General features: G+C 50.6%; 1 protein-coding gene across 1 annotated transcript; it reads left to right on the top strand.

Moving 5' to 3' along the window:
- The first annotated feature begins 1,172 nt into the window (after window positions 1–1,172).
- Window positions 1,173–9,986, top strand: PGRMC1 (progesterone receptor membrane component 1). The gene is made up of 3 exons (XM_047716216.1): window positions 1,173–1,588; window positions 5,437–5,592; window positions 8,648–9,986. Exons 1-3 carry the CDS (start codon window positions 1,261–1,263, stop codon window positions 8,749–8,751), a joined length of 588 nt encoding a protein of 195 aa, XP_047572172.1. The 5' UTR covers window positions 1,173–1,260; the 3' UTR covers window positions 8,752–9,986.
- Window positions 9,987–10,821: the final 835 nt, after the last annotated feature.

The following is a 10,821-nucleotide window of genomic DNA, read 5'->3' as shown; positions in this document are numbered from 1 at the left end:
AACTCTTGGTGGAAAAGTACTGCTCTGGGCTGCAGATGTGTGCAGGACTTGGTTTTAATTATTTTCCCCCCTTCTCTCTATCCTTTCTTCCGCTACCCACCCCGCCCCACACGCCCGTGACGGTGAAGAGGCCGGCAGGATTAGGGTTCTGAAGGATAGAGACAGCCCTTCTTCCTCCGTAAGGCCTGTTCCTGCACAGACGGTTAGCCCATCGATGGCCAGTGGACCAACTCCCGCCTTCGTCTGGGATACAGCACAGTGTCATTGAGCCTGCCAAGGGTAGCTCGACAGACTACAAATAAAAGAACACTGCCAACAAAGAAACTTCGGTCATTATTCTGAGCCAAAAAAGAAAAAAAAAAAAAAAAAGGCGCAACAACAGAGTTGCTTGCTGATGCGTTGGGACTGAGCAAATCTGTGATTGCGAAAGGGTTTAGATTTCCGAGAATGAACCAATTTGATCCGGCAAGCAGATCTGTCTCCCCCAAATATTGGGAAAGGTGTCAGGCGTGGGCGGGGGAGGGGTGGCTGTGGGCGGACTTGAGCTACACGGGGGTGTCTACACCACAGCCTCTAGCGGGGAGGATTGGAGAAGGTCGTTAAGGAGAGTGAAAGCGGGTTCCCAAGGTGGAAATGGGTAGTCTGGGCCTCCAAGGTGGAGAGAGTTTCCTTGCTGTTCCCCCAAGGGAGCCTCGCGGTCCCGGGGCTATGGGCGGGGAAAGGTGAGGCTTCAGAATGGAAGGCGAGGGAGAAGCTAAGCAAGAGGAATGGAGTCGTGCGTGGCGCGCATCAGGTGGCCGAGCGGGCCTCGGCCAGAGGTCTGCAAAGCCGAGGCTCTCGGAGCGGGTCCCGGTGCAAGAAGCAGGGGAGGGTGCGGAGGAGGGGTGCGCGCCGCGTCGCGCTCAGCTAGAGGCTGGAACGGGGATGGCGTGAGGCTGGGGCCGCGGCCTCGGAGGTAGGGCCGAGGCGGGGGCTGCTCCTGCCGCCGCCGGGGAGGCGGGATCCGGCGGGAGGCCGGGGGGAGGGGAAGGACCGTCCGGAGGCCAGGTGGGGGGCCGGAGTCGGACCCCGCGCTGCGCCCCGGTGGCAGCGGGGGAGGCGGGGCCTGGAGGCTCCGCCCCGGCCCCGCCCCGCCCCGCCTCCTCCGCTGGCTAGTCGTTGTCCGCGGAGCCCCGCGCGCCACTAGCTCGCTGAGAGGGAGGAGAAAGCCGCCAGTTCCGGAGCCCTCCCTAGCCCGGCCCAACCTTTGCTCCAGAGATCATGGCTGCCGAGGATGTGGCGGCGACCGGCGCCGACCCGAGCGAGCTGGAGAGTGGCGGGCTGCTGCACGAGATTTTCACGTCGCCGCTCAACCTGCTGCTGCTCGGCCTCTGCGTGTTCCTGCTGTACAAGATCGTGCGCGGGGACCAGCCGGCGGCCAGCAACGACAGCGACGACGACGAACCGCCCCCGCTGCCCCGCCTTAAGCGGCGCGACTTCACCCCTGCGGAGCTGCGGCGCTTCGACGGCGTCCAGGACCCGCGCATACTCATGGCCATCAACGGCAAGGTGTTCGACGTGACCAAAGGCCGCAAGTTCTACGGGCCCGGTAACTGCGGCCGCCCAGGGGACGCGGAGACAAAAGAAGGGGCCCTGGCCCGGGGCTGGGGCCGGGGGAAGGCGAGGGGGGAGCGGGCCACCCCGCAGGAGAGGAATGGCGGCCCCCCGGCGGCAATGGACGAGGCGCGCTCTAGAAGGGCTGCGGCCGGTGGGGGACGCCGCCAACGCCGGGATGGGCGGGTGGGGGGGACGGAGAGGAGGCTGGAGCGTCCGGGCTGGAGGAGGGGGGGCGGCTGCTGGAGGGGGGCCTGAGGGGTGGGCGAGCTCGCCGGCCTGGAAGAGGGGGCACGGCCGCGCGCAGTGTTGAGGGAGCTTCGAGGGCATGGGGTTTGGGGGGTTCCTCGAAGGAGGGGTTGGTGTCGGGCTGGAGAAGGGAAACGAGGGTGTCTCGAGGGAAGCGGGGGCGAGGGGGGGGCAGGTCCAGCCTGGGAGAGGAGGCGAAGGCCGCTGCCGCCGGGAGGGGCCGCGGTGTGTGTGAAGGTGTGGGAGCCGGAGAGCGGGGGTGGGATGAGCGGCAGGTAGCAGCCGAGTGCGTGCCCGCGGGCGGTGTGTGAGTGCGTAGTCCGTGGCTGTGGCTGGCCCGGCGCGAGTGTGCGTGCGTGCGCGCGCTCGGGATGTGGCATGTGTCAGGTATGTGTGTGGCATGTGTTTGGTATGTGTGTGCGCGTGCTGTGTGTGGCCGACAGAAAAGCTGGAAGGTGAACGGGGAGGCTCGGTGGGGGGAGAGGGGGCGAGCGGATGGAGGGAGGGAGGAGGCTTAACGTAGCGGACTATGGGAACGTGGCGAGATGAGAAGGTAATGGAGCATTTTATTCTATAGCGGGAGAGAAAGGACTAGAAGCCAAAAAAAAAAAAAGAAATTAAAAATGGAGGGAGGGAGAAGTGGGAGGATCCTGGGAAACAAAAGGGGTAGGGCTGTGAGGGCTGCTGGGTGTGGGGATTTCAGGAAGAGCCAAGCAGAGGGGAAATGAGGGTGGATGACTGCTGAGCCGTTGGAGGGGGGCAGGCTTGGAGGGCCTTATGGATGAGGCTTTCTAAGCCTGGTTGCGGATCAGAATCACCTGATGCGCTGGAGAAAAAAAAAAAACACCGATTCCCGGCTTAATCGCAGCCCCGGTGGAGGAGGCTCTGTGGGGGAGGTCCAGCAATCTGCATTTTAAGGAGCTCCCCCCAGGAGCATTTGAGAAGCGGCCGGGTTTGGAAAGTCGCGCCCCGTAGACTATTCCGGAGATGGGGAGGAAGAGATTTTAGCTCCTCTAATACGGACTCCTAAAAACAAGGAGCTCAGGGAGTGTGTCCATATTGAGGGCCCTCTTCCCTACTGGTCCGGAGAGAGTGAAAAGGATAGAAGGCTGTGATCTCTGTCATCTTCGCTCCTGCTTTGTTTTTCCCGCCCAGCCCAACTAATCAAAATCAGATGGGTGAAGGTTCTTCAGGAACTGGTCCCCCTTAGCGGTTTTTCCTTGTGGCTGATTTAGAAGACCTACTTTCTGTAGGCCATGTAACTGTCCAAGGAATGTGGGAACCACACCTTGGTTGTTGTCACTTCCCCTGTCACTTCCACTTTACATAATCCTGTAAATAGCTGTCCCTCCGAGCTACACCATCAAGGACTTCAACCCTGTACGTGGGGTAACATCCCAGGATTGTAATTTGCAAAGTCATTGCGAGGAATGCAGGCCTGTGCACAGAAACACAAAACTCCGGGGAGTCAGGCGACCTTAGTTCTAATCCTGCTTGGATTACTGACTAGCTGTGTGACCTGGTGCAAAGCATTGTTCCCTCTCTGGGCCTTAGTTGTCCCTCTGAAAAATGCTAAGGATGGCCCCCCACCATCGTGAGATCTCCTCAGTCTCTGCCCTGTGGTATCATCCCGTGAGCCCATGAATATGTGACATCACGTGCAAATGATCGTTCATATTATAGAGGATTCTTAAAAATTACTCATTCCGGTGCCCATCATTCCAAGCACGGCGCTTTTGTGGATACTGGGAATACAGCTGTGAGCAAAACAGACACACATCTGTGCTCGTGGAGCTTACATTCTAGTGAAGATACATTCTGGTGAATAATCTCTATTCTCCAAAGACGTTTAGTGCTCCCCTTGAGCCATTTTTTAGTGTTCTGTGACCATAATCTCCAGAGTAGCACAGTCCAAACCAGAACAATTGGCCTGATTTCAAGTACTAGGTGCTACCATGTCCACTAGAAGTATATCTATTTATATACACACACATTTGTGAAAACCGTGAGATGGGTTCTCTTTTTTTTTTTTAACCTTCGTTAGACTCGATAGCATACCATGAAGATCGCAAGCAACCGGTTTTCTTTCGAACCTTATTTGCATTTAAAAGTTGATCATACAGGGGCACCTGGGTGGCTCAGTGGGTTAAAGCCTCTGCCTTCAGTTCAGGTCATGATCTCAGGGTCCTGGGATCGAGCCCCGCATCGGGAGGTCTCCGCTCAGCGGGGAGCCTGCTTCCTCCTCTCTCTCTGCCTGCCTCTCTGCCTACTTGTGATCTCTGTCTCTCAAATAAATAAATAAAATCTTTAAAAAAAAAAGTTGATCATACATTTTGTGTAATTTGTTAAAAAAAAAATTCCTAGGGGATTGAGGTTTCCAGTGACCAGGCCATATTGAAACTTGATCTCATACTTGGCATTATGGTTACCTACAAACTTTAATGTCAGAGTTGCTACCCAGTCTACTTGGGGGGAACAGCACACAGTTGAAAGTACACTGGCTTCTTTTCCTTTACTTGTGCAATATTTAAATAAGTCTACACATCCGCTTTAAGTACCTACAGAATAATTCACCACTCTCTTAGACAAAAGTTCAGTATAATATTATATATAATGGGATTCTAATGTTTTATATAAATTATAAAGTTATTTGGGGATTTGGGGATATTGATTCAGTCTTTCCCCCCCCCACCCCATGAAAGTCTAAAGTGTTTTGAGTCTTCACACTCACCGGAGTGATGGAGCTGATCTCCTCTGCTACCTCTTTACTGACAGGTTTGTTTTTTTTTTAAGATTTTATTTTTCTGACAGACAGAGAGCACAAGTAGGCAGAGTGGCAGGCAGAGAGAGAGGAGGAAGCAGGCTCCCCGCTGAGCAGAGAGCCCGATATGGGGCTCGATCCCAGGACCCTGGGACCATGACCTGAGCCGAAGGCAGAGGCTTTAACCCACTGAGCCACCCAGGCGCCCCTTTACTGACAGTTTTGATGATGTTAACATGGGGATAGATTTCTGGACCACTCTTATCAAATGATTACTGCTACAGATGCCACATGTTTAACACAGTCTCACAACCAAAGATCACTACGAGATGCTTTTGACTCATTTAAACATATCAGTATCATTTCATAAGGAAGTGTTTTCATTTATGCCTCAGTACCTACTATCTTAAAGAGCCATAACTTTCACTGATAGAGCCCAAATGCCTAGAGCCGAGACAGGCTCTGGGTCCAACATTCGCAGTGAATTCTGACCCTTGGATTCAGTATTATCTTGGATGATTTCCCACCACTCCACCCCCCATCCCGCCCCAGCAGAGAATCATTTGTGGCTCGTTTTATTAGCTATTTGAGAATTACAGGAAACAGATGATAACGTATAGCATATTGATTCGTAAGAGTCTGATGACAACAGGTCCTTTGGGATCCACCACATAATGGGAAAAGCATCAACATCACTTCTGGTTTCCACAATTTGACACTGCCAAAGGGGGTGGTCTTTGTTGATGGGGAAGGAAGCCATTTTCTGGGTATGAACCACGGAGAAATTGACTGTCTAATAAAGAATTGGTCTTTGGTTTTGTTTGTTTTTTAAGAGGGGCCATACGGGGTCTTTGCTGGAAGAGACGCATCCCGGGGCCTTGCCACGTTTTGCCTGGATAAGGAAGCACTGAAGGACGAGTACGATGACCTTTCTGACCTCACTCCTGCCCAGCAGGAGACCCTGAGTGACTGGGACTCTCAGTTCACTTGTAAGCATTTTTTAACAAATTGTGCCTGGATCAAATTTCTACCAGTAATGGGATTCACAGCAGTACAATAGTTATTACTAAGCAGCCTGAAACTGGGGAGCATTTTGATAGGCTCCTGAATCTTGGACGGATCAAGTTCATGGCTTGGAGTAATTGCAGCAATGCTGAGTCACTTGCTATGCTTGCCTCCAATTTTGAGCGAGTTCTCTATGGGAACTTGGGTTTCTGTTCAAGTCTTTCGACAGTTTCGCCTGGATTCCACACTAGGATTTGGGGCTTGGTGTGTAGGGGAAAGGCTCTGTAGGGTACAGAGAGAGGGACTGGCAGAAGTCTTGTTGTTTTAAAAGCAGCCCACATTTCTGTTGAAGAATGGGAGACTTGTGTTCTGCTACCAAACAGCTTCTCTCTGAATCTAATTGAGCCTAACTATAGGCCTCATCTACAAATGATGCTTATAATCTGCCCAGCAACAATGGTGTCTGCATTTTTAAAAAGAGAAGAAAAAAGGAGCCCCTTGTTTCCTGGCTTATGCTCCAAGGCTGAGGTCTTTGGGAGGAGGAGGGGAATGAGGATGGGGGTTAAGTTCCAACCTTGAGGCTTGAGGAATTGGCTTTGGTGAAAGCGAAGTGTCTAATGATCACTTTAGTGACGCTGCACTAAGAATTTGACTAATCTTTCCCAGCTTTGATGGTATATAAAGACCATGACCCGCGCTTACAGATTTGTTATTTTACAGTGCATCTTCTCTATTTGCTCTTCTCTATAGCCAGTTAAATATTACTGACTCTTTTGGCTAAACCCCACCATCTTCTTTGAAAATACTGCTGACTTCAGAGTTTCTGGGTTGATCATTAGCCAGCTGCGGTTCCACCTTTAGGTTCTGGGTCCCAAGCAGACAGAAGTAGAGCTTTCAAGTCTAGAGGCAGGTCTTTTTACTTCAAAAACATAATTCAGCTACCTAACATCACCCCTGATTTTTTTTGGTGGGGGGTATCCTAAGGATGCCTTTGTAAATACAGATTCTTCTGTGTGGGACCAGCCCGTTGTAATTTCTAATTTACACAGCTCTCTCTTCTAGAGCTTGCCTTTGTCAAGGAGGTGAAGCCTGGGTCAGAACGTTCTTCCCCTTAAACCAAGATACCCCCAGATCCCATGGTGCCCTTTGAGCTCCACTCAAGCCTGGCGTGGGAGCCCCTAAAAGCAGGTTGCCCGGCGCTGCCTGCCCTGTGTTTGTTGTGCGGTCCCGAGCACCCTGGGGACCTTTTATAACATGTTCCAATAGGGAAGTTCCCATTGTTCTCAGTGATTATTTTGCACAAAAGCAGGTCTGGCTACCTGGTTAGACGGGTTAGTTACTCCTCTCTAATTCCTACCCATACGCAGAAAGGGGAGACTCTCTTGGCCTGGGACAGCGATAGGATTAACCCCGCGTTAGGTGGGCCCCAAGAATGCAGCCAGCCGGCGGGGGGGGGCAGTCTATTGGCTCTGCGCCTTCTCACCTCTTTTTGAAAAATGTTTTATTTCAATTCAGTTTAGTTGACCTGTACCGTAGTACAGTAGTTTCAGAGGTAGAGTTCAGTGGTTCATCAGCTGCACCTTACCGAGTGCTCACCCCATCACGTGCCCTCCTTCATGCTCCCCGCCCGGTTCCCCTCCAGCAGCTGTCAGTTTGTTCTTTGCAGTTCAGAGTCTCTTACGCTTGGCCTCCCTGTTTTCGCCTTATTTTATTTGTCCTCCCCTTCCCCTATGTCCACCTGTTTTGTTTCTTAAATTGCACATAAGAAATCACGTGGTATTCTCTTTCTCTGACTGATTTTGCTTAGCCTAATACCCTGTAGTTCTACCCGTGTCATTGCGAATGGCAAGGTGTCGTTCTTTTCGATGGCTGGGTTTCTGATCTGTGCTCTCAGATCTGTTTCCTCCCGTGCTCTCCTGCCTCCTTAACCACTCGCTTTAACTGCTATGCATAGCTTTTTCCTTGCGTCAGGGAAAAAAGACAGGGGTCTCCTGCTTTCCTCCATCCACTGGACTCCTCACCCCTTCCCCCCACCATCAGCTGCCTGCGAAGTGCTCGCCCCGAACCGCTGCTTCCTTTCCTCCCCGCACCTCCTTAACTCCTGCTGCCGTTTCCAGCCCCACGATTCCACTGGGCTGCTGCTCCTCAGAGCTTTCCAGGGACCTGTTTCTTGCCAGCAGTAACCTGACTTGTCCAGCCCTTGCCTTGGATTTCCTGTCGCGTGCCCTCCCCACCCCACCCCTGCCGAGGGTCTCCGTCTCCAGAGTCCCCGGGTCAGTCCATGGGAGCTCCAGTTTTAACTTAACTCATGCTTCCAGTTTTCCTTTAAAGTAGTTCATACCCTCGCCTTTCCGTTCCCATGGACACCCCAGTACCGGCTCTTGTTCCTTCACACGCAGACCTACCCGCTGGCCTCCTGGGCAGCCTGCACCTGCTCTCCTTGCCAGAATCTGCCCGGTAACGCCCCTGCCACCCCGTGTACACCAGAGCACTGGCTTCCTTTGTCTTAAACCCTTGCGACCTATAGGATCAAGTCCAGACTCTTCAGGCTGGCTTTCCACAACCTTTATGCTACACTGGCTTCTCCACCCTCACTCCCAGTCTGTCGCTGTCAGCTTGCTCCCCAGATCTGTTTGGCCTCACCGGCCTGCCTTTGTACATGGCATTGTCATTTTTCTGGAACCCCCTCTTGCCTCAGGTCCTTCCGTGCATTGTCCAACACACAGCCGCCTTCGTCAGGTGTTCAGAAGTCCTCCTAACAACTCCTCCGGAGCCCTTGCTCTTCTCACCACCCCCCTGCACACAGACATGACTCACTTGGACCTTCCCTTGCCTACTCCGTGCCTGAAATCGCTACCTGTTCACTGTTTCTTCCAAACGAAACTTAATTCTTAACTCCCCATTGGCGAGGACGGTTGGGGTGTGGGGGGAGTCCCGGGCGGTTGACAGCTTTTCGGGAAGCCCAGCCTGCAGGCCTGCAGCGGATGCTTTCAGGTGAAGCATGACAGTGCTCATTTGTGTTTTCTTCTCTCCCTCCAGTCAAGTATCATCATGTGGGCAAACTGCTGAAGGAGGGGGAGGAGCCCACTGTGTACTCTGATGAGGAAGAACCAAAAGACGGAAATGCTCGGAAAAATGATTAAAGCAACCAGTGGAAGCATATCTATTTTTGTATTTTGCAGAATCATTTGTAACATTCCAGTCTGTCTTTAAAACATGGTGATTTCAATATTTAGAGCAGTTTCGAACTTGCTGTTAAGTTTTTGTAATTAACATCACTAGTGACACTGAACCAATTAACTCTTCCGTCTTTAAGTGCATGGCGTGTTTGTGTGTCACAAATCCAGACCGTGAACTGCAGTGCTGTAACCAAACATCAGGACTCTCCCCTTCTGTCTGTGGTTAGTGCCAGCTGCCTTTAAATTGGTTTTTTTTTCCTTGAGCGACACAGGTAAGACTTGGGTATTTCCCCCAAACAGGTTTAAGAAAAAACAAGTTAACTGGGCAAAGTCCTAGCCCTGAGAACCAAGGATCAACTTCTTGTCCCCATGTCCTCAAGATAGCAAATCCCTTATTTCTCAATTGACTTAACTGCATGATTTCTGTTTTATCTACCTCTAAAGCAAATCTGCAGTGTTCCAGAGCCTCTTTGGTATTGACAAAAGAGAGCTGCCCAGGAAAAAAAAATTAAAAAAAAAAAAAAAGAAATCTCAAAGCTGGGCCTGGTCGGGAAAAATACATTCACTGTGTTTGTAGACTACATCATTCTTTTTGTCCTCTGGACACTCAGATGCCTCCACTAACACAGCAATGTACAGTAAGGCTTAAAACAGGATCTGAACATTCAAAAGAAAGCTTTGGAAGAAATCCACTGGCTTGCCGAGAAACTTAAATACAGGAAAAAACGTAGAACTATCTCCCCCATCCCCACGTTCACGGTGGGACAAGAGTGATTTCACACAGTTTGCCGGGAGTGGGAGGGTATGCCTTTACTCTCCGGAGAGCCTTCATACCCTCCCCTGCCACCCCCCAGGAGTGAAGAAAGTATATATCACTAGCCAAGGGGTTTTTTAAAGTATATTCCTTAAGGTAACAGTTATTCTTCTGTTACAAAACCATAGCCACTGCAAGAGTAGTAGGCCAAGTGTCTAGGTCTTTGATATTGGTCTTTTGGTTAACAATAAACTTCGCTTAAGTAGACTGTACAGTTGTATGAATTTGTAAAAGTATTATATGAACTAGTGAGGTTTCAAACTCTTGTAATTGTAGTTGAATAGTCCTTGTATTTTCTTGTGAACTGTGTTTAATGGTTTTACCTCAAATCAGAAAACAAAATGAAGTGCTTTGGTCAGTTAATAAAAAATGGTTTTACCCAGTACAGCGTGGTGGGTTTTTAAACCCTTTAATGTTCTTTAAACCTTAACCTAAGAAACCAGATTCAATCATTTTATTTTAGCTTAATACTCAGCTTCGTGTGTGTGTGTGTGTATTCCAAAAGAAACCAGTAAAGGGGCAAAACTTCAGAGGCCTCATACCACAAACCAAATACAAGCTTGTCCTGTTAAGAAACGGTGAACTGAGATGCCTGGGTGGCTCAGTCATTAAGTGTCTGCCTTCGGCTCAGGTCCTGATCCCAGGGTCCTGGGATGGTGCTGCGCTGGGCTCCCTGCTCAGCGGGGAGCCTGCCTCGCCCTCTGCCCCTCCCCTCCACGTGCAGGCTCTCAAGTAAATAAATATTTTTTAAAAACAGTGAGTTGAGATTAGCTAAACTGCACTCATAAAAATGTGCAAACTGTCATTTTTAAGAAGTTAGTGAATTTATTTTTGTGACTTGTCAATCTCTGCCCCTTAAATCAGAACTTTCTAAACTCAAAGCCACCTCTTCCTTGAGGTCCATAGCAAGGTTATCAAGGGCTAACTTTACTAAGGACATTAAAAGTGCCTTGGCAGGTTTGGCTGTTTCTGTTTTCAGATACCATCTGATCAGGAAGGCATTCGGAAATTCTTATATGCTAGCAAAGTTAATTCGCCTCCTGTCAAAAGGTCAGATTTGCGTATGCAGTTCGTTGTGTCAGCACAACTTCTCAGAATATTAGTGTTTTGCCATTCTAATGTTCAAATCGGCAGAGTTTTTTTTTTTTTTTTAAAGATTTGTTTATTTGAGAGAGAGAAAAGGCACACAAGCAGGGGGAGAGCAGAGGCAGAGGCAGGCT

This window comes from Lutra lutra, chromosome X, assembly GCF_902655055.1.
Source record: "Lutra lutra chromosome X, mLutLut1.2, whole genome shotgun sequence".
Classification (NCBI taxonomy): domain Eukaryota; kingdom Metazoa; phylum Chordata; class Mammalia; order Carnivora; family Mustelidae; genus Lutra; species Lutra lutra.
The sequence above is the reverse complement of the archived record's forward strand: the minus strand, read 5'-3'. Positions and strand labels throughout refer to the sequence as shown.